The 24371-nt window shown below is 43.1% G+C and overlaps 1 protein-coding gene and 1 long non-coding RNA gene across 4 annotated transcripts in view; one reads left to right on the forward strand and one right to left on the reverse strand.

The window, feature by feature from the left end:
• exd3 (exonuclease 3'-5' domain containing 3) overlaps nucleotides 1–24371 on the reverse strand; it is a 168439-nt gene that overhangs the window by 55697 nt on the left and 88371 nt on the right. For all 3 annotated transcript variants that reach the window (XM_073052099.1, XM_073052098.1, XM_073052100.1), the window contains 8 exons: nucleotides 20422–20575; nucleotides 19732–19945; nucleotides 17860–17969; nucleotides 14604–14814; nucleotides 11182–11348; nucleotides 7816–7983; nucleotides 4006–4059; nucleotides 3400–3531 (listed from right to left, as the gene is read on the reverse strand). In XM_073052099.1, the coding sequence (XP_072908200.1) occupies nucleotides 3400–3531; nucleotides 4006–4059; nucleotides 7816–7983; nucleotides 11182–11348; nucleotides 14604–14814; nucleotides 17860–17969; nucleotides 19732–19945; nucleotides 20422–20575 (1210 nt within the window). The remainder of the gene's footprint in view (nucleotides 1–3399; nucleotides 3532–4005; nucleotides 4060–7815; nucleotides 7984–11181; nucleotides 11349–14603; nucleotides 14815–17859; nucleotides 17970–19731; nucleotides 19946–20421; nucleotides 20576–24371) is intronic.
• LOC140730974 (uncharacterized) overlaps nucleotides 1–24371 on the forward strand; it is an 85064-nt gene that overhangs the window by 25483 nt on the left and 35210 nt on the right. The window contains exon 2 of the long non-coding RNA XR_012099711.1: nucleotides 11727–11846. This is a non-coding gene — a long non-coding RNA (uncharacterized lncRNA). The remainder of the gene's footprint in view (nucleotides 1–11726; nucleotides 11847–24371) is intronic.

The raw sequence follows: 24371 nt of genomic DNA on the forward strand, positions 1-24371 counted from the left end.
CAGCAATTTTTTTTGTGTGTTCCTCTGAACTTCCAGCATCTGCATTATCTCTTGTGTTTAAGTTTTAAGAAATGCCTTCTCTGCCCGTGAAACGTGCCTTTCCTAACCATTGCTTCAGCAGAAATGCATACATTGTTCAGCGGTCGTGGCAAGCATTTAGGGCACGGCTTGATTTGAGCAAATTTAATCCTGAGCAAGGATAAAAGATCATGGAAAACATGAAGGCTACTGATTATTGCTTAACCCCCAGGGTAAAACTCTGATCTTTTGCATTGCCCCTGCCAACTTTACCCTGACTGCACTGATATGCATGTTGTAATCAAACACTACCCCTTTGTCTCAATGCTTGGGCTGGTCAGTAGGTCACTCAGAAAACTGGATAAACATCCTGGCATTTAGGGAAGGTTGTGCTATCCAGAAGGAATTCTACTGGAGAAAGATCATGAGAAGAGGGAGCACAGTAATGAAAAGTTTCCAACAACCAGCTGAAATGCTTAACTGAGATTCAATCGTGTCCCCTGACCCTGTGTCCACACGTTACACAATCTGGCACATTGTCATGCCTCCATCCAAGCCCTCACAGTACGACACCAGAGTTCCTTATAGAAATCAACACAGCCTGATATTTTTTCACTCAGTGACCTTCATGCACCAGTGGCTTTCTTAAGATACTAAATTCTTGGCAGGAAACTTGAAGAACTGTGGGAACTAGGTTGTGGTGCTTGGGTTCGCATGAAAACCATGGTAAGACTAGATGGGTTGCAGCCAAAGTGTGGAGTTCTGTTTTGTTCAAGCTATCAGAAGCCATTGCTTTGACTTTACCATTACACAACTCCCACAGACACTGTTATCCAGCATTATCTGATATCATTAATTTGGTTTCCATCTCTGTATAAATTACGTCCAAACCCTTGCTTTATTTGTATTTCAAAGAAACATCAAACTGAACTTTTGAACATTGCACAGCTAGATAAAAATAACAATATAATTAATAATGAACAGAAGTAACATTTTGTTCATTTATTTAAAACATTTTGTGATCAGTTTCTGCTTCAACATTCAGCAAGAGCTTACTTAGGAGTTTGCTCCTTATTGTACCCGGGAGTTCACTCCTGACTTAATCAGGACAGCACAATTTATCCTCACTACTGTGTGAATGTGTAGACTTATAAGATCACTACAATAGTCATCAATCCTGAGACTCACATCAGAACCAGAATCTTTACTTTTTTTTCCATTCATTTGTAAGGTGTAATCCCCATCTCATACATTGTGTGCACAAAAATCTTCTTCTATCTTTGCCTCTATTGTCTATAAATGCTGTGGTTTGTGGTTATAGCACCACTTACACTTGGTGAGAAAATTTCTCTTTAGTTACTCCACCTACACCCATTTATAATTTTGAAAATTTCTGTTAAATCATTTTCCCTCTCTGCTTAGGGAGACCAATTACAACTTTGGTCCATCACCCATTGTACATTCTACAGTGAATTGGCTGTACTCTGCGGACTCCAGCATCAGTCATCAGTCACTTTTCATTACCTGAAGTAAACAACTGTGATCCATGCAGCTTAAACTATTTAAGTAGTGAGAATACAAGCAGGAACAGATAGAACAACTGATAATAGACTGGAAAAAGTCCACAGTCTGTGCAAGGTCTCTTTCATTCTGAATCAGACATGAGAAAAATTCACACAATAAATACTTCAGTTTAGGATCATTTAATGCTGGAAGGCTCTTACAGAAACCACCTACCAGAATAGGTGGTTGTCAGAAATGTTACTCCCTCAAGTAGGTACATATTCCAATCAAGAGGAAAAAATGTTTGCCATTTTAACTAAGCTGCCAAGGACAACTTCCACTGACCCTTGCCAAAGCTTTCCACAATAAAGAGCAAACTCCTAGGTATGCTCTTGCTGAGACAGATTACAAAAGATTTTAAATAAATGAACAAAATGTCATGAACACGAGAAAATTTGAAAATGCTGGAAATCCAAAGCTACACACACAAAATGCTAAAGGAACTCCACAAGCCAGGCAGCATCTGTGGAAAGAGTAAACAATCGACGTTTTGGGCTGAGACGCTTCATCAGGACTGGAAAGGATGGGGAGAAATCAGAGTAAGAAGGTGGGGGGAGGCGAGGAAGAAGTACAAGGTGGCAGGTGTGAGGTGAAACTGGGACAGGGGGAGGGGTGAAGCAAAGAGCTGGGAAGTTGATTGGTGAAAGAGATAAGGGCTGGAGAAGGGGGAATCTGATAGGAAAGTTCAGAAGAACATGGAAGAAAGGGAAGAGGGAGGAACACCAGAGGGAGGTGATGGGCATGTAAAGAGATAAGGTGAGAGAAGGGAATGGGAATGGAGAATGGTGAAGGAGATGGGTGGGGGGGGGGGGGGTGCGGGACAATTACCAGAAGTTTGAGAAATTGATGTTCGCTCCATCAGGTTGAAGGCTACCCAGACGGAATATAAGGTGTTGCTCCTCCCACCTGAGTGTGGCCTCATCGTGGCAGTAGAGGAGGCCATGGACTGACATGTCAGAATGGGAATGGGAAGTAGAATTGAAATGGGTGGCCACCAGGAGATCCCGCTTTTTGTGGCAGAGGGAGTGAAGGTGCTTGATGAAATGGTTTCCCAATCTATGTCAGTTCTCACTGATATACAGGAGACGACACCAGGAGCACCGATACAGTAGATGAACCCAGCAGAAGTGTTGCCTCATCTAGGACTGTTTGGGGTCCTGAATGGTAGTGAGAATGGAGGTGAAGGGGTAGGTGTGGAACTTGCTCTATTGCAAGGATAAGTACCAGGAAGGAGATCAGTGGGCAGGGAAGAGTGGACAAGGGTGTTGTGAACGGAGCAATATCTGAGGAAAGAGGAAAGTGGAGGGTGGGGAGGGAAAGATGTGCTTGCTGGTGGGATCATGTTGGAGATGGCAGCAGTAATCACTGTTCACTGTTAATTACATTGTTTTTTTTAAATCTTGCTATGCACCTTTCTAAAGTTCAGTTTGTTGTTCATTTGAAATAAGAACATCAAAAGAAGGCAAATTAAAGTTGCCTTCCACTGTGTTGGGACAGGCAGTGTCTCTTCTTGTAAATTATCAGCTCTGCTTGAATCAAAGGGAGCATCTATCAGTCATGTCTAATACCAACAGAACCAGCAAACTCATGTGCAATCTTGTGGTTCTCTGATCATGGTAAAATGAATCTTCGCTACTATTGTAATTAATGCAACACAACAGGGCTTTTCCCTTTCCTCACTCCCTCTTGCACACTTCAAGCCTCTATTAAAGAGAAGTCAGAGGCAACCAAAAAACATTGAAGAATATAGGCTCATAGAAACATTCCAGTTCACCATTGGATCAGCCCTCAGCTTTTCACCCAGGATGTCTCTCCTACCTGACAACGGCTGAAGATGTCACCGGGGGTAACTTGCACATTGAAGTGTCTCAGCACATTAATGGCCTGGTTCCTGGCTTTTTCTGAGCAATTCACGGAGAGGCACCGGCCTTCCCCCACTTGGGATCGCAGCTGAAGAGAAAATGAGAATATTAATGATCAGTCCAGGTCAAGGAAGCTTCAGTCCCATAGCTTCACTCACTTTCCTGTTTGCTTGACAAACCACTCCTTGACAAAGTTGCTGAGATTCCTGACGAGGTATAGAGAGGAGAAAATCATTCTCTTATCTGTTCAGAATTCTACATGAATGTGTACAGACAATAAAAAAAATCAAACTCAGCACAACTGAGCCAAGCTTCTACACCTGCTAGCATGATTTCCCTAAAAAAATATTTTTCTTCAGCATTTGGGGAAGGCCTGACTTGTTACTGAAGAACAAAGTCCCATCCTGCCTTCATTCAAAGTGCTATTTCCCAAACCCACCTATAAGATGTTGGCACTCTAGATCGACATGTTATCTGCTGGTCACACAGAGAACTTTAAGCACAATGAACAGTTCTGCACAACACTCTCTGGCTGTAGCTAGGTAATAAAATGGACACTCACCGTTTGATAAGGTAAACCACAGGTCAAGATAACTCTGTTTTCTTCACGAGCAATCTAAAATAAAGAATCACTCATTAATATTTCAGAATGTGGCAAGGTTATTGATTAAAGTGAAACAAAATCTTGTACTCACAATTCATATGTCACATTATCATTATAGAATGTCAACTGATTGGATTATATGTACGTAATAACTCCTATCACGTATCAGAATTGAATAAAAGTAAACATGTTTCAATATTGTGCACCCATTCCTCTCCTCGTGCGCTTTGGTCTTTCCTTCTGTGCATTGACTTCTAAATAGTGCATCATCTATCAATCCCCCTCTGCAGTCTCAAATGGTCCATAAGAAAGAGGAGGCATTGGTTGAATAGCCGCTCAAGCTAACAAATAAGATCACAGCTCATCAGAGAGTTTGTCTGAACTCCACCTTCCTACTTGATCCCCATATTCCAAAAATCTATGTCAGCATCTGTAATTCACAGTGGTAGAGAATTGCTAAAGTTCAGAATTAACTGAGGGAAGAAACTCCTCCTCAACTACATGAGCAACCCTTTATTTTGAGTCTATTATCTCAAATGTCTATCCTTTTATCTGGCACATACTCTGCTTTTCTCATCCCCAAGAAATGTTACCTGATGCAATACCTATCTCTTCCCTACACTCCTGAAGTTCTCAGTACAATACAGTATCTGCGTCCCCCCTTTCTACGGCTCTCCATATGGTATATTCTCTACTCTTGCTCTCAGATTGTCTAGAGTGCAGTGTCTTAGAGTGACTGAGAAATACAGAACTGAAACAGGCCTACTGAGTCCACACTGATCATCAACAATCTGTTTAATCTCATTTTTAATTCTCTTTGCATTTTTAACTCCACCACTTACCTATACTTCACCTACACAGTTGAGTTAGAAAAAGTCAATGTAAATTTAACAAAGGGAGCTTATTTTGGAAATGTGACTTGTGGACCAGATGAGGGAAAACCAGTGGATATGGTATATTTGGATTTTCAGAAGGCCTTTGATAAAGTTCCATGTAAGTATAACCCTCAGGTTCGGCCAGTACATGTTTGTCTAGGCGAAAACAGCCTCTGGCCCAGCCAAAATGAGAAATCTCGTTTGTGTGGATGCTGTGTGATGTGTTGCCTGGTTACAAATCTGAACCGCTAAGTATCAGACATTACACCATATGCAATTCAACAACTGAACTTTATATAAAAAAAAGAGGCCCATTTTAATTAAACAGTCTAATGTGCACGTTGGAGATCATGGGTTCGTCCATTCATTCCCCATCGACCTCCTCCAAGTATCACTGACAGCCAGGTTGTAAACACTTCCACGTCTCTCACCTGGTCTGCAGCAGCAGGCAAGCCCGAGGCTTGAGGCCTAGTCTTCACTACAACCGAGGCTATACAGCTCACATATCATGTGTCCCTCCACCAGACAAGGGTAACAGGCCTGCAGCAACTTACATTGTCATTGTCCAACAGAGTCTTGCAATCACAAGTGAAATGTCTGAGACAATCTCCCACAGTTATACTGCACCACTTCTGATGCTTCCGAGCAGTGGGCAGCACACAATCTGCAGCCAGGTCAACTCCTCTGAACCCGATCCGGCTCATCCGTTATCCCATCAGGCTCCTCTGATACCCCGAGCAGCTCCTCTGATACCCCAACGGCTCTGCTGTCGATACTAGTCCAGCTATTCTGATCAACGAACAGCTCACAGATGGAGTCGCCCTGCAGTACTCGATGTTCGTGGAGTAGAATTGTCTTTGGATTGTAAAAAATGAATTTTCCAAAGAACAAATTTTTTGTAAATTAGTTGACAGAAAATAAGAGCGTTGGGAAAAAATACGCAGGTGATTTTCTGGATGGCAACTGATGACTAATGGGGTACTGCAGCAATCAGTGCTTGGACTTCAGGTATTCACAATAAGTATCAAGGAATGGAATGAAAGAATCAACTGTAATAACTCTAAGTTTAGTAAAAGATGTAGGGTGAATGACTAAATGCATGGCATATGCAATCTGACATGGATCAATGTGAAGTTATCCACTTTGGTAGGAAAAACAGAAAAGTATGGTATTAAGTGAGAGAGAGAGAGAGGGCTACAGAACTGAGTTATGAATACATGGTGAAAAACCTATCCCCTTATCAGAGGTATCTACAAGGGGGAACAGATTTAACATAAGGGATAGGTGATTCAGGTAAGATTCTGAATGTAGAAAAACAAGAGGAGACTACTTGGCTGATGAGGTGACCGTCTTGGACAGTGTTGGGCTTCTTGAGAAATAGGAGCATTCACACATTTCCATATTTCATATTTCCATTTATCTTTACAAGACAAAGGCCATTTTGGGCAATCAAAACCATGGAATCTCACTCAGCAATTCTATTCCCCATTAATTCTCCCTGTATCCCATTTCCCCCACATTTCCAACCATCATCCACTAGGGGCATTTGACAGTGGCCAATTGATCTACCAACCCACATGACATTGGGATGTGGGAGGAAATCAGAGCACTCAGGGAAGACACAGATGGTAACAGCAGGAATATGAAAACTTCATAAATAACGTACCAGAGGTCAGAACTGAGCCCATAATGTGGAACTTTAAGCAGTGACTCTACTAGCTACACCACCGGACTGCCCATTTCTGTTTTAAAAAAGATGGAAAGGCTTTGGGGTATCAGAAGGCGAGTCATATACTACAGGATGTTGGCCTCTGATCTGTTATTGTAGTCATGGTATTTATATTGCTGATTCAGTTGACTCTCTGATCAGTGGTGATACAAATACAGTAGTGGGGTCTTGATAACGACAATCAACAGAACGTCAAGATAGGTGGGGAGACTTTCTCTTGTTGGAAATGGTCATTATCTGGCATTCTTGTATGCTCATCTTGTTTCATAAACCACCCATCTTACATGCACTGAGCCCCCCTCGAGGAGCACAGGAGCACCCTTGAATTTTTCACATTTCCTGGTTTTCCCAACTTGTCATACATTCTCTCACCCGCTTGCCTCCCCTCAGATGCTCATAGGCTTTCCTTCTCTTTCCACTTGCATGCTTTCCATTCCCTCCTTTTGCACGAAACCTGCTTTTCCTATTAGCACAGTCTTCCCACTGTAGCCTGCAAATATTCCAATTCTTACCTCAACTCCCCTCCCTAATATCTTTCCATCTCTATTTCTTACATCCTCTCTCCCACTCACATAGTCTTTCCCTGTTGGATCTCTCCATCTACAGCTGAGAATTCCAAATGCTCCCCACCCTTACACTCACTCCCCATTTCCCTTGCACTATAATATTCCTCTTGTATGCTCTTTCCCTCACCCCTTCACATCAACTCATTCCTACCCCTTCTCTCTCTTTGCTCTCCTCTACCCTCTTGCAAGCTTTACCTGTCATTCTCTTCTACACACTTTGCCCCTTATTGCCTTTCACTTGTATTCTGTCCACAGCTGCACCTTCTCTCACACTTGGCCAATCTCTTATAAACCATACCTTCCCTGCACATGTTCCACAATCTCCAATGTTCTTTTCTCTCTCCATCATCCACTTTCTTCTTCTCCCCTTACATGTTCTCCTCTTCTCTTTTACTCCATGTGTGCTCCACTCAGCTCCTCTCGTCATTCCATTTCTCTCCCCTTTTTACTCCCCAACACTCCCCCCATTCCACCTCACGGGTTTCCTGTTTTTCTCCTGCATTTCACCCTCTCCACATTGCTCTTTCCCTTGCTTTTTCTCTTCCTCTCTGCTCTCTCTCATTCCCTTTCAATCCAGCTGCTGTTATCCCTGCATCACCTCAGCGGCGTTCCTGTGATCATCTTCATTTCCTAGAATCTTCACATCAACTCCCACACAACGAAGATATCGTCCAAGGCCCTGCAACATGTTGTCACAGATGACTCTGAAATCGGCAGGTGACACTGGGGAGGACGGTGATGTCTCATCCTGGGCCAATTGAGTATCCTACATAGATTAACAGCATCAGAATTAGTAATCAGAATCTGGAGTACAGAAAAGCTTGCATTATCACTGATACATATCAATAGCAGGTAATTGATGACTTTTATGGGACCAGTCTCTCCAGCCTTCACACTGAACATACAGCAAACAGCATTCCAGTGTGTGCCAAAGCTAAACATCACACCCAGACATTTATTACAGCAATGAAGGCTCAGTGAGGACCTGAATGATGCAGTCACACTTTTGAAAAGCTTAGCTTGGGTAAAGAATCAGATGCTGTTAATCCAAAATAAAAACAGAAAATGCTGGAAGTACTCAGAGGTCAGGCTGCTTTAGTTGGAAGTGAAACAGATTTAAAATTTCTTTAATGATAAACTCTTCCCCTTGGTAGAGATACCGTCAGCCCTCCTTATCCGCGGATTCCGCATGCGTGGATTCAACCAACCATGGATCGGGAAAACCAGGAAGTTCCCTCTCCAGCGCTCGTTGATTGAGCACGCACAGACTATTTTTTCTTGTCATTATTCCCTAAACAATACAGTATAACAACAATTTACATAGCATTTACATTGTATTAGGTATTATAAATAATCTAGAAATGACTTAAAAGTACAGGCAGTCCCCGGGTTACGAATGAGTTCCATTCCTGAGACCGTCTTTAAGTGGGATTTGAAGTCGGAACAGGTACATCCGGTATTATTTAGCGTCAGTTAGTCAAACGTTTTTCTTAGTATATAGTACATATTTTACCATTCTATGCATATAAAACACTTAAGAAACATACGTATTTCAATAATTTAACCACTGCGTTGCTTAGTAATAATTGTAGCTTTCATTGGGGCAGGACCTTTCACAATCTCCATTAAAATTGTTCCGATCGTTGACCGACTGTAGCCTAACGCTTTTCCAATGACCGATGGCGTTTCACCTCTTTCCGACCACTTTATTACTTCCACCTTATTTTCAATCGTTATTGTGATTATTTTCATGAACAGAAACACTGCAGATTCAGAGCTGCACCAGGTCCTAATGTCCACTGCACGGAAACATTTTAAATAAAGTCTAGGGTTCCGCTGGGTCCTAAAGACTACTGCACTGAGCCATGTTAAATAAGGGACTTGAGCATCCGCTAATCTCGGTATCCACGGGGGGTCCTGGAACCAACCCTCCGCGCATAAGGAGGGCCTGGTTATTATGTCCTGTAATTGGACATAAAGTTATCAGGGAGGAGATTTAGAGGGCACTTTCTTGACCAAGGTGATGTTTGGAATCTGGAAGGATGGTGGAAGTAGATGCTCTCACAGTGTTGAAGAACTCTTGGTGAGTTCTTGCAGTACATTCTGCAGATGGTATAAAACGTCACTACAATGAGTCAATAGTGAAGTGAGTGGTACAAGAGTTATATATTTATTTAATGATACTGTCCTGAGTAGGCCCACCAGCCATTCGAGCCACGCCACCCCAGCAACCCCACAGCCCTGATTAATCCTAACCTAATCACAGCACAACTTACAATGACCAATTAACCAAGTCAGTACATTTTTGGACCGTGGAAGGAAACCAGAGCATCTGGGGAAAAAAACTTTTATTCGATGAGGAGGATGAACAGAATGGTGCCGGAGTTGAGCTCCAAACTCTGGAAATCCCCTTACCCAAGCTGTAACAGTATCATGCTGACCACTATGTTCCCATCACACCTCTTGTGTGGACTGCTACATCCTAAATGGTGTTGAGTTTTTTTGAGGGTTATTGAAGCTGCACTCATCCAGGCAAGTATTCCATCTTGAGCCTTACAGGTGGTGGACATGCTTTGGGGAGTTGGGAGGTGAGTTACTCACTGCAGGTTTCCTCTACCTTCTGACCTACTCCTTTAGCTACATCATATATATGGCCACTCCAGTTCAGTTTTTGATCAGTGATAAGCCCCTGGGAAATTGTTAAGTCCCAGGATATTGATAGTGGGAGATTCAGTAATGGAAATACTATCACGTTACTTGCCACCTATTAGCCTCGGCCTTGATAGTTCAGATCTTGCAGCATTTAGATGCAGACTACTGTATTATCTGAGGAATCACGAATGGTGCAATCATCAGTGAACATCCCTACTTCTGACGTCACAGCTAAAGATTGTTGAGGGAGCAGCTGGAGATGGTTGGGGCTGGGACACAATGAAGAGGAACTCCTGCAGTGATGTCTTATGGCTGAGATGATTGCTCTCCAACTATTTTTTTATGCTAGATATGATTTGACCAGTCAGGACCTGCCCCCCCCCCCCCCCACCCAGATTCCTATTGATTCCAATTCAATCAGAACTCACATCAGATGCTGTCCTGACATCAGAGGCATTTACACTAACATCGCCTCTGGAATTCAGGTCTTTTGTCCATATATGGGCCAAGTCTGTCACGAGGTAGTGCTAAGAGACACTGATGGAACCCAAACTGAGTTCTGTGAACAGCTCACTGATAAACAAGTGCTGCTTGATAGCACAGTCGATTATCCTTTCTATCACTCTGCTGATGATCAGGAGTAGACTAATTGGTGTTAAGATGCTTCTTGTGGACAAATATATCGTGGTGCTAGAAAGTTTGTGAACCCTGTAGAATTTTCTCTGTTTCTGCATAAATATGACTTAAAATGTGATCAGATCTTCACGCAGGTCCCAAAACTATATAAAGAGAACCCAATTAAATAAACATAAAACATTATACTTATTCATTTATTTATTGAAAAATGATCTCCCCACCCCTGCACTGTTCTCCATTGCTGCCCTCCTTTCCCTTCCCCCACTGCACCGTATTATTGGCCTCCCTTCCCCCACTGCTGCCCTCCCTGCCCCTACTGCTCTCCAATAAAATCCTCCCCAACCCCCCCAGTTCCATTTCCTCCTCCCTGTCCTTTCCATTCCTGCCTCCCTCCTTCCCTGATCCTGCCTCTCCTCCTGTCCATCCTCCCCACTCCTGTCCGTCAGTACCTTCTCCACCGTCTCCCCATCCCTTGACATACAATGCATTTAGCAAAAAGGAACAGCAGTGTCAAGGGGGAAAAACAAAAATATACAGAATTACTGTAGTACCTTTATACTTTCTGAAGGCAGCTGCATCAACCTGAAGTGTTCACTGTTTGTCTCCCCAATGACTTGCTGAGTATTTCTTGCAAGTTGTGTTTTAGGTAATGATTTAGGAAAAACTGCGCCCCTACCTGGACGAGAGTGGCGGCGGAGCTCCTGTCTTTCATTGGTTTATTTTCCTTTCTACTCTTCTCCACTTTCAACTTCAAGCAGTTTCTGAGGCTGTAGTTCAATCTGAAATGCTCCACGTCCTGATACAAGGCATCATAAAGATCCAGCAGGCAGTATGCATCGGTCGCTGCAGACACAAAAATCACCTCTTTATTTACACTCCCTTTCAATTACATCTTCCTTCTGCAGCTCCAGAAGATGTTGCACCTCACTAGGCTGAGTTTCAAAAACTCTACAGTGTTTCATTGGTGTAGAATTCTATGAATATTGAATCTACTAGCACCAACACCAAATGGATTCAGTTAAACCAACATCGTCTCTTTAGTAACTAAGCCACGTATATACTTTCTATGCATCAGTTTTCTGCATGGACAACCGTAGCCCAAACCCAGCTATGGGCTTTAGGACTGAATACAAATAAAATCAGATGATCAGCTTTTCCAGTTTGTGACAAAAATGCCTGCTGCTGCTGCAAGGTCATTAATCTGTTTTCCTCTCTCTGCAGATGTTGCCTGACCATCCAGCATTTCCTCTTTTAGTTTCTGATCTCTGAAGATGCAATTGTAGCAAAGCCTTGACTCACACATGATGGTGAGAAACAGGAACACCACGATAGCTCAACTTGGTGAGTAATGAAACCTATAAGCTCAGAATCAGAATCAGGTTTAATAGCACAAGCATTTGTTGTGAAATGTGATGTTTTGTAGCAGTAATACATTGTAATACATAACTTAAAAAACTAAAAATTACAGTTAAAAATATGCGTTAAATTAGCAGTACAAAAAGAGAGCAAAAAAGAAAAATGTGAGTTAGTCTACATGGGTTCATTGTTCATTCAGAAATCTTCTGATCAGAATAGCTCAGCAAAGTACTGATGCATTCGACAGATCAATGCCTGCATACTACTGACACATCGATTTACTGTTGACTGAAATCAGGCCAATATGTATTACCTAAGGAAACACATAACTGCAAAGAACAGAGAACTGAAACATGGTGTCTAAACAAAGTCTGCACCTGATCCTGATCCTAAAACAAATACTAAAAATAACCTGTATAGAGTGGTTAGCACCCAAACATGAGAAAATCCAAACAACACACACAAAATGCTGGAGGAACTCAACAGGCCAGGCGGCATCAATGGAAAAGAGTAAACAGTCAGCTTTTCGAGCCGGGATCCTTCAGCAAGACTGGGACAAAAGATGAGAATCCAGAGTAAGAAGGTGGGGGGAGGGAAGGAAGACGTCCAAGGTGGTAGGTGTAGGTGAACCTGGAAGGGGGGATGTGAAGTAAAGAGCTGGGAAGTTGATTGGTGAAAGAGATAAAAGGCTGGCTAAAGGGCAATCTGATAGGAGAGGGGAAGAAGACCATGGACAAAAGGGAAGGGGGAGGAGCACCAGAGGGAGGTAATGGGCAAGTAAGGAGATATGGTGAGGGAGGGAAACGGGAATGGGGGAATGGTGAAGGGGTGGGGGGGGGGGGGGGGTTGCAATTACCAGATGTTCAAGAAGTTGATGTTCATGCTATCAGGTTGGAGGCTACCCAGATGGAATTTCAGATGTTGCTCCTCCAACCCGAGTGTGACCTCATCGTGGCAGTAGAGGAGGCTATGGACTGACATATCAGAATGGGAATGAGAAGTAGAATTGAAATGGGTGGCCACTGGGAAATCCCACTTTTTGTGGTGGATGGAGGGAAGGTGCTTAGCAAAGCAGTCTCCCAATCTTTGTCGGATCTCACCTATGCAGGAGGCCAAACCAGGAGCACTGGATACAGTAGATGATCAAAACAGACTCATAGGTGAAGTGTCGCCTCACCTGAAAGGACAGTTTGGGGCCTGAATGGAGGAGGTGTAAGGACAGATGTGGCACTTGTTCCACTTGTAAGGATAAGTACCGGGGGGAGATCAGTGGGGAAGGACGAATGGAGAAGGGAGTCGTGTAAGGAGTGATCCCTGCAGTGAGGGGTGGGGGAAGAGGAAAAGATGTATTTGGTAGTGGGACCCCTTAGAGATGATGGAAGTTGCAGAGATTTATGTGCTGGATGCGGAGGCTGGTGGGGCGATAGGCGAGGACAAGAGGAACCCTATCCCTAGTGGGAGGATGGGGTGAAGGCAGATGTGCACGAAATGGAAGAGGTGCAGGCAGGACAGTGTTGGTGGGAGGAAGGAAAGCCCATTTCTTTGAAGAAGGGGAACATCTGGAATAAAAGCCTCATTCTGAGAGTAGATGCGGTAGATAAGGAGGAACTGAGAGAAGGGGATGTCATTTGTACAAGTGATATGGTGGGAAGAAGGATAGTTCAGGTCGCTGTGAGAATCAGTCAGTTTTTAAAAGATATCAGTGAATAAACTGTCTCCAGAGATAGAAGCAGAGAGATCGAGAAAGGGGAAGAGGTGTCTCAAGTTGTTACTTGTTTGTCCAACCAAACTGTGGTGGGGTGGGTAGTCATAAAATGTTTAATATCTTGTCTGAAAAGATTGCATCTCTGATGGTTCAGTAATCAGTCACTGTAGAAGTTGAGTGTGAGGATAGGTTTGTGCTGGAGTCTAGCATGTGGGACTCGAACTCATGAAAGTTCGGCTCTGACACAACATATGACAACTGTGCCAAAACTGACACCACAGTGGCTGTTTATCACAACTTTAGACACAGTACTCCACTCAACTACTCAATAGCTTTCACATTCAAAATGCAACCAGATAAACGAAAGCCCAGAAAATGAAACTTGCAGTCCAGTGGTGGGGGGGGGGGGGAGGGGGGTGGGAGCTAGCAGATCTGCAGTAGCACAGCTTCAGCAATCCCATTCTAATCCTGTATGGTGTTTGAACAATCTCCCAGTGAATATGTGGGTTTCCTTCCACATCCTAAAGACATGCAGGTTGGTAGGTTAATCAGCCACTGTAATTTGGGTAGGTATTTTGTAGGTGAGTGATATAATGTAGGGGGGGGGGGGGGTGATGGTAAGAATTGTGGAAAATGAGATACTGTTTTGTGTAAATCGTTGACGATTTACATGGACACAAGCATTTCTGCAGATGCTGGAAATCTTGAGCATCAAGACCGATGAAGGGTCTTGGCCCAAAACATTAACTGTTTGTTCCCCTCCATAGGTGCTGCCTGACTTGCTAAGTTCTTCCATTATTTTGTATGTGATGGCTTATGTGGACAGTGGGCTTAAGAAACCACTTCCATGCTGTACGGCTCTGATTCTAGAACTACATCTGCTTTGAACCATTAAAAATTGCAGTTCACTTATGCTTCTTATACCAGATTAAAGCAGCTCAGTCAATGAAGAGAAGCTGGGACTTTCGGGCACTCAGACCTCTCAGTGTGTTCTGTCACATAACACTGTGCCACCGAAGCTAGCACAAGCTACTCACCTGCGTAAATAATCTGCTGGCGCGAGAGAGGCCGTTTCTCCCAGTTGGATAACTGCTGCGTTTTATCTAGTGGTTTTCCCAAAACGTATTGCACAAGTAGACTGAGACCCTTCTGTTGCTGTCCACAGTCAGAGTCCAATCTGTTCTTGACTGGTGCAAGCATGTTCTCTGCTCCCTTGCAATCCTTTCTGTGAACTGGAACTCTCTGCAGCTGAACACAAAATATTTCAATCAATCAGTGAGACTGTTCTTTGTGAATACTTTGTCTCCCAGAAGAAAGGATGATAATGTTGTCATGAGAGAGTGAGAGTGCATAAAGTAATATTATGGAGTCCCCATGATCTGGCCATTGGCATCAATTTTATCTTGATCACCAAATGTAAAGGGCTGAACACTGTAACATGTCTGTGATCTCAGTTTGTGGCACCCATAGTCAGAAAAGTACAAAAGATCCTATGAAGCTGCCCAAGAGTCGATGAATAGCTAAAATATACAGCACGTCAGAAGGAAATTAGGGTGTAGGTGCTGATTGGTTCACATTCTGCACATTTGGAGAGGAGAATTCTGCCAATTAGGTTAATGTTTCTTTCTCCTTATCAATGATTTTATTCCAGAAATTGATATTCTTTCCAGCTCTGACACTAAAGTTGCCAAGCAGAATACATTTCCCATCCTCTTTGAAATACTAGAAAAGAATTAACCAAGAGTGAATGAAATTTCTTCTTGATATTATCGTCTGTTTGACGAGTTGGAGTCTACACTGGCAAATGGATGACAGCTCCTACCAAGTTGAAGTGGAGAGTCTTCAGGCTTTTAATGATTCCAGTGAGGTGGGCTTGAATTTACTCTAGGTGGCAAACCAACTCCTTGAAGTTGATACTCTTTTTCCTGGTTCCCTTTCCAAAAGATACAGTCGGTCCTCCTTATCCGCGGATTCCGTATGCGTGGATTCAACCAACCATGGATCAGGAAAACCCAGAAGTTCTCTCTCCAGCACTCGTTGCTTGAGCATGTACAGACTATTTTTTCTTGTCATTATTCCCTAAACAATACAGTATAACAACTATTTACATAGCATTTACATTGTATTAGGTATTATAAGTAATCTAGAAATGACTTAAAAGTACAGGCAGTCCACAGGTTATGTATGAATGAGTTCCATTCCCGAGTCCGTCTTTAAGTCGGATTTGAAGTCGGAACAGATACGTCCGGTGTTATTTAGCGTCAGTTAGTCAAACGTTTTTCTTAGTATATAATACATATTTTACCTTTCTATGCATATAAAACACTTAAGAAACATATGTATTTCAATAATTTAACCACTGAATTGCTTGATAATAATTGTAGCTTTCATTGTAGCCTTTCACATTCTCCATTAAAATTGTTCCGATCGTTGACCGACTGCAGCCTAACGCTTTTCCAATGACCGATGGCGTTTCACCGCTTTCCGATTGCTTTGTTACTTCCACCTTATTTTCAATCGTTATCATGATTATTTTCGTGAACAGAAACACTGCGGATTCAGAGCTGTACCGCCAGGTCCTAATGTCCACCGCTCTGAGACATGTTAAATAAAGTCAGGGGTTCCGCTGGGCCCTAAAGACCACCGCACTGATTCATGTTAAATAAGAGACTTGAGCATCCACGAGTTTTGGTATCCGCGCGGGGGTCCCGGAACCAATCCCCCATGGATAAGGAGGGCTGACTGTATAATCTTGTCTTCCTTGAGCTGCCTTTATGCTGCTTGCAGGATCTTGCTTGGAACAGGGCATAACAATACTGCATTTTCTGAATTCTTGGGTCACAATTGCATCAGTCTCCTAACGAGCACTATAAGGGCCATAAAAACAGAAAATGCTGGAAACATTCAGGGAAGGCAGCATTTGCTGAAGAGTGTACCTTGACTTCTTTGGTATGAAAGGCCAAGTTTTGTTTCAGCAGTTTTAAAATTTCAGATCCCCAGCATCTGCTCTATTAAGTTTGTTCATAGAGGTCTTAATGTTCCTAATTCCAAAGATGCATTTGTAACTTTGCTGATTTCAACCAGTGTAAAGGGATCCAACTGGACACAGCCATCTTATCAGGAAAATGTAAACAGGATATGGTCAGGTCACCTCTTCTAATTTCCTTTCCAATAAAGGGCCACTGCAGCAGATTTTACAGAGGGCTGCCCAGTTGCAATAACAGCTGTCAAGAAGTATTAAAAAACACAAAATGCTGGCAGAACTCAGCAGGCCAGACAGCATCTATGGGAGGAGGTAATAACAACGTTTTGGCCCGAAACGTCGATATTACCTCCTCCCATAGATGCTGTCTGGCCTGCTGAGTTCTGCCAGCATTTTGTGTTTTTTATTTATTTCCAGCATCTGCAGATTCACTCGTGTTGTCAAGAAGTATTTCTGTTCGAACTAAAGTGCTATCTTTGTGGCAATTCATGAACCAGACAGTTAGGAGCTCACAATTTTGGGAGAATCTCAAACCAGGAAGCATAGTTCCAGAATAAATTTGAAAGGAATTTCTTCTCTTACCGTGCAATCGATCTTCAGTATTCTCTGCCTGACAGTTGTAGATATCGGATCACTGAATATATTTAGTCCTAACTCAGGCCAAACTGTGGTGTATGTGAGTTATGGGAAACAGATGGGAAGTGTAGCTGGGCACAGGATATGCCCTTTTCTTGTTGACTGATGAATCAGATTTGTAGGGACTAAGAGGTGCACGCCTACAATTTATGCTTTTTGAAGAATTGATAAATTTATCAGCTTTCTTAGGAGTTTCCTCAGTCATTTCTTGAGCAGAACTTGGGCCACCCCTATGACTTGATCATGACTTATTAAACCCCAGTGCCTCACAGCCCCTCAGTTGAATGCTCTCTGTCAGCAAGTGACTAAGGTAACTGCTGACAACTGTATACATTAGTGGCAAGTTCAAGTGTTCTATTGTTGCACACCAGCATCCATTTGATTCTTAAAGGAAAGACCGAAGCCAAGATCAAGGACCGGGCTGCAATAAATTAACTGTACATTCATGAAATATCTGCACACTGTGTATTTATTCAATGAGTTGTGGAACTCAGCAACATGACTTCATGCCTCAGCACTCTTGCTGTGGTAGGCAATGGCTTTTGAATGACATTTTGTGGCAAGGAGCAGACGGCAAGATTCCTGGTCATGGACCACGTGAACTGAAAGGAAAGAGATGACCAATGCTCATACTAGTTTAAAAAAAAGATTTAAGCTGAAGACTATTAACAAACCTCTTTATGCACATTTAGGAGGTCTAGAATGCCAACTGTAGTCTGTACCACATCCTTCAAAATAGGGTAAGATGTACACAAACCATGTAGATCTCCTGACAAAGCATAACCTGTAAAGACAAAATGACAAAGCCTCTTATATTGACTAGGAGGATCCAGCTATTGAGCAGGATGCCTTCTTTAAGTAGCATGGGCCATGTATGTAGCATGGGGCGTGACTATGGAAAACTTGTGTGCGTCTCTGGTATAAATTCAGTTCACCATCAAGACTGATACTGATACAATGCCTGAAAGTAAGTAAGTTAATGTAAACAAGATGGCTCAAATGCAATATTCTGGTACAGTACTCATGAATGCAGGTTGCTGCATCCAACGGCCCAAAACCAAACTGGGAACTGGGAGCCCTACTTAGAGTGCAAACAAAAACTCTAGAGATGTGAGAACACACCGAGAACTGGAACTCCAGATGGGAGAATATTGGGAACTAAGACTCTAACCAGGTATATCCTGCGAGAAGGACCCCAGTCAGAAGTAAACTAGGATACGGTCCTGCAAAGTGAGAGCACAGATGGCTGTTCATTGAGAGCAAGAACACCAGCTTGGAGTTTACTGAGACCATACTAACATCATTTTCTGTGCAACAGTCCTGAGGAATCACTGGATTGTACAGAGGGGGGTAGAGAGAGGGGGGAGAGAGAGGGGGAGAGAGGGGGGAGTGGGGGAGAGAGAGGAGGGGAGGGAGAGTTTAAAAGAAGCAAGCGAGGCAGTTGGTACATTTTGTGCACCACTATCACAAGGGGACATTGGAATATGATTAGGCACTTGGCAAGGACCTGTAAAAAAAAAAGTTAGGTTTAAGTGGACTGGACATTCTGTGAGTGGACCAGTGTATCTTCCAATAACTTTCCCACTATTGATGTCAGGCTCACCAGCCTATAATTTCCTGGTTTATTTTTAGAGCCTTTCTTCAACTACGGTACAACATTTGCTATCCTCAAATCCTCCAGCTCCTCACCCATGGCTAAGTACCTTTTAAATATCTGTGCTAGGGCCCCTGCAATTTCTGAACCAGCCTTCCACAGGGTCCAAGGGTCCTGAGTTTTTATCCACCCTGATTTGCCTCAAAAAAGCAAACACCTCCTGCTCTGTAATGGTACATGATCTATGACCTTGTTGCTGCATTGCCTTGCATCTACAGACTCTGTGGCTGTCTCCCAAGTAAATACAGATGCAAAAAATCAATTTAAGATCTCCCCCGTCTCTTTTAGCTCCAAGCATACATTACCACTCTGATCTTCCAAAGGACCACTTTTGTCCCTTGCTATCCTTTTGCTCTTAATATATAGATTGAAATTCTTAGGATTCTCCTTCACTTTATCCGCTACAGCAATATCATGTCTTCTTTTAGCCATCCTGATTTCCTTCTTAAGTGTTTTCTTGCATTTCTTATACACCCTGCTAGGAGCACAGTGATAACTGGGTCAACAGCTGAGAGTGCACAGGAGGCAGGAAAATAGCTGGACTACAGTGTAAACTTGGATTGCAGCTTAAAATGCATGGGATAATTATAACCCAGCAACATGAACACAGGAAACTGATTTTCCAGCTAAGAGTTTGTTGGGAGCCAGGGAACCTGTATGACACCACCACCACTTGGGACACCAAAGGGAACTGGTGCACTGCTTTCTGGGTTCCCTGCTGGAAAAGGACCAGAACATGGGAACACAACTGCAAGGTGACTGGGAAGGACAATGGGAAGTGGGTCAAGACATAGAGAACAGCAAGAATAGAAACAGTAGGAGTACAGGGAAAGCTTGAAAACTGAAACAAATACTGCACAAATTCTTGAAAAGCCATTCTGGTTCAAAATACCTAGCTTAGTTATAGTTCTACTACTGAATAAAGAATGTATGAACTGCTCTAATTCATGTTCCCGGCCCAGGGATTCTGACTCCTTCGCCAGCTGAGGCAGGTCCAAAAGGTAAACACAATTCTTCAAAGCAATCTGCAGGATCGACACCCGGGCTTTGGACCATGCTAGGAATGTGGGCCTCCACTCCATGTCAATGCCCACGACACCACCAGCCTGCAACAGAAACACAGATGTCGTTATCAAGGCAGACAGATTCAATAATAGTCAGGAAGCAACATTAACCCATGGAAAGGGGAAAATGGGAGGCAACATTCACAAAAGTATATGTAAAGCATCAGATGGATGTGGTAGAGAGCATCAGTAAAAGAAGTAGACAGAGTGCAGCAGAAAGTGCTGAAGAAGTCAGTGGGTGGTGGTTGAAGAGAGTACAAGTTGAAAGAAGGCAGTAAGAGAGGAAGGCAGGAGTGGTGCCAGAAAGGGGGAAGAAAGAATAGGAGGGAAAGGGAGAGGGAAGAGGGCAGGGTGACAAAGGGGATGTGAGTGTGGGAGCAGGAATGGGAATAAAGCACGCAAGGGAAATGCGTAAGGGAGAAAAAGAGAAACAGCTGGCATGAGGAAGAGAAGAATTGGATAGAGTAAAAGGAGACTGTCTAGTCACACTTGCTTTATAAGCATTCTGTGGCTCTGACCTGCAGTACCCGAGTTGTACAGCTCTGTAACTGATCCAAGTGCTCCACGATGTAAATACTCTCTGTGGGAACTGGTAGCTGGTAGAAGTTCTTCTTTTTTTCTTTCTCCAGGCCACTTTCCTCTTTGGAACTGTTCTTTACACCATCTCTGTAACTGTAAATTTAAAATTGAGGCACAGACAGAGGCTGAATGGGGGTAAGGGTAGGGTGGCCAGGTATGAGGGTCTTGGGGGCAGCCAAGGAGGGGAAGGGCCAAGGGATAGTGAATGAGTTGGGAGGGGCGAGCAGGGTTGATGCAGAGGTTGGGAGGGAGCAATAGGTAGAGTGCAAGCCAGCGTGGGGGGAAGCGAGGGGGAAGGGTGAGGGGACACAGGGGGAGGTGAACAAATCAGAGATATGAAGCAGAGAAACAGATGCTGCAGTCCACTGTATCCATACAAACCATCAAGTTCCTAACTATACTAATCCCTTATACAAGCACTCCTTGCCACAGCTTTTCAAGAAGTCATCTAAAGACTGGAGGATTGGTATGGACATGATGGACTGCAGCATCTGTTTCTCAGCTTCATAACTCTGATTCTGTTCTCCACCCCCTTCACCTCCCTCTACCCCCACCACCACTTCAGACAATACAAATATAGATTCCCTCTGGATGCAAAAGATGTCCTCTGAATCTCCTACACTGTGCTATAAGCCTATGCCCTCTGGTTAAAGATACCTCTGCTAAAAGGAAATGGTTACCTCAATACACTCTCTATTCTCTTCAATTCTAGATATGCCTATCAGGACCTGACTCATCCTTTTGAGCTTAAAGGAAAACAAACCCAGCCTATCAAGAAATTCTCCATCCCAGGGACATGCCTAAAACTAGAGTCCAATGAAATGCTGTAAAAGCTCAGAAAATCAGTGAGTGATTGTGGAGAGGTTATAACTGAGTTAATATTAGAGGATAATCTCAGATAAGAACTGGGTAGATCAGATACAACTGATTAAGCAAGTTACCCAAATATTGAGTCTCAAAGGCTACAATGCACTGAGACAGAAGGTAAGGTGTCATTCCTCAAGCTTATGTTGGGCTTGTTGAAAGTGGTTTGAGTGGGAGTGGTAGGTGGGAGATGGAAACATGGACATGAAGACACCAATGGAATTGGTCCCTTCAGAGTACTGAAAAAGTGATGAAGGTTAAGAGAATCTGAATCTTGTTGAAAGTAACAGAAAATACCAAGGAGGTTGACCATTAAACTCAGATGGTGCTGGGGTGGAAGGTGGGAACCAGGGGAACTCAATCCTTGCTCTAGCCTGGAGGAGAGGGAAGTGCGAGTAGAAATGCAGGGAATAGATGAAAATTGGCTGAAGGCTGTCAACTATGGTAAATACAGAAAGACCCAAGTGGAAAGTGTCATCGGAACTATGTTACTACGATGGAGGAACCAGAGTCCTTAAAGAAAGCAGTGTGGGAAGATCTTTAGTAAAGGTACTATAGGTGACACAGGCTCTGACTCAATTCCTGAGCTTTTCCTTTCACTTTTGAATTTTCTTGTTTCCAACACAGGGGACAGACGAGTAACCCTTAAGGGTAGCTATTTGGTAGAATCTGGAAGATGATAATACAAGAGAAAACCATGTTGTATTTAGAAAGCTGAAGAAATAAGAAAGGAACCAGTGAAAATGTATGAGAAAAGACAAGAAATGTCCTCAGAAGAAAAACCGAAGTCTCTAGGTATAAAAATTGCAAACAAGCGGTAAGAGAATGGTCGACATCTATGCACAATTCTTTGAAAGTGGTGCAACAGGTTGGGAAAAGCACATGGGATCTTGAGCTTTATAAATCTCCTTTCAAATGGCAATGAAAAACCTTCTGAGATGCCGAGTGGAGAAATGATTTGCTCTGCTGCAGTGGGTTAATGTGAAGTGCTCCATGCTTTGAAACTCATGGGCACATTGAAATTTTGGATCATGCAGTGTTTTCCAACCATGCAACAGAATTCTATTCAGGGTTCCCGACTTTACGGAGGCCAAAACTGGAAACTTCTCCTACAAGATTACTGATGAGGCATTTTTTGCTTGCACTGAATGCATCCTGTCATTCATTTCCCCAGGATAATCAATTTGTCCCTGTGACGCAGATGCCTGGTTTTCCCTGGAATTGCCAGAATATTTTAAAATTCTGTTGTGGTGATTTTTGCCATGACTTTCTGAACAGCGGGCTGGTGTTCATGTGTATTTTCCATCTTCGAAGTTCAAAGTAAATTTATTATCAAAGTACACATATGAAACCATATATAACCCTGAGATTCATTCTCTTGCGGGCATACTCAATAGACCCACAGAATAATAGCCATTACAGAATCAATGAAAGACCACACCAACTTGGGTGTTCTACCAGTGTGCAAAAGATAACAAACTGCAAATAATAAATAAGCAATATATATCAAGAAAATGAGATGAAGAGTCCTTAAAAGTGAGCCCACAGGTTGTGGGAACATTTCTCTGTTGGCGAAAGTAAAGTCGAGTGAAGTCATCTGCTTTGGTACAAGAGCCTGATGGTTGAGGGGCAATAACTGTTCCTGAACCTGGTAGTGTGAGTTCTGAGGCTCCTGTCCCTTCTTCCTAATGGCAGTAGTGTGAAGAGAGCATGGCCTGGGTGGTGGGGGTCCCTGACGATGGATCTGCTTTCCTGTGACAGTGTTTCATGTAGAATTGCTCAATGGTGGGGGGCTTTACCCACGATGGACTGGGCTGCCTCCACTTTTTGTAGGATTTTCTGCTCAAAGGTACAGTATTGGCGTTCCCATACCAGGCTGTGATGCAGCCACTCAATATACTCTCCACAACACATCTATAGAAGTTTGTCAAAGTTTTAGATGTCATGTGGAATCTTTGTGAAGGAATCAGAAATGCTGCACTGCTTTCTTCATAATTGCACTTACAAACAAGGCCCAAGACAGGTTCTCCAAAATAATAACACTGAGGAACTTAAAGTTGCTGACGCTCTCCACCTCCGATGAGGACTGGCTTATGGACCTCTGGTTTCCTTCTCCTTAAGTAAATAATCACTTCCTTGGTCTTGCTGACATTGAATAAAAGGTTGTTGTTAGAGCTACCAGGCCAGATTTTCAATCTCCTTTTAGCGTGCTGATTCATCACTACCTTCTATTCTGCCTATGACAGTGGTGTCGTAGCAAACTTGAATATGACATTGGAGCTATACTTAGCCACACAGACACAAGTGTCAAATAAGTAGAGTAGGGGGTGGTGCCTTGAATGGTGCCTCCATCACTTGTGCTGATGGAGACTGTACCAATCCAAGCTGACTGGGAACTGCAAGTGAGGAAATTGAGGAAACTGTACAATGAGGTCTTCAGGCCAATGGCTTGGGGCTTACTGATTAGTTTTGAGAGGATGGTGGAATTGAATGCTGAGCTGTAGTCAATAAAGAGCATCCTGATATATGCAGCTTTGCTGTCCAGATGTTCCAGGGTTGAATGATGAACCAATGAGATGGCATCTACTGTGGACCTGTTGCTCCAGTAGGTAAGTTGGAGCAGATCTAAGGTGATTCTCAGGCAGGAGATGACACGATTTATCACCAACCTCTCAAAGCATTTCATCACTGTGGATATATGCAAGTGCCACTGGACCGAAATCACAGGATCATAGGAAACTGTGAGAGTTTGTGATGGTTCCTCCATGTTTTTATAGTCAAAGCAAGCACAGAAGCCATTGAGCTTGTCTGGAAGCAAAGCCCTGCTGTTGCCTATGTCACTTGATTTAACTTTATAAGAGATGATAGTATTCAAGCCTGCCCCAATTGTTAAGTATCGTTCATTGCTTCAAGTTTAGCCCAGAACTGCCACTTCACATGTGAGATGCGTTCTAGAGATCATACCTGGATCTCTTGTAACTTTCTTGGTCACCAGACTTGAATGCTTCTTATCAGACGCTCAGCA

The sequence above is a fragment of the Hemitrygon akajei genome, chromosome 7, assembly GCF_048418815.1.
Source record: "Hemitrygon akajei chromosome 7, sHemAka1.3, whole genome shotgun sequence".
Lineage (NCBI taxonomy): Eukaryota > Metazoa > Chordata > Chondrichthyes > Myliobatiformes > Dasyatidae > Hemitrygon > Hemitrygon akajei.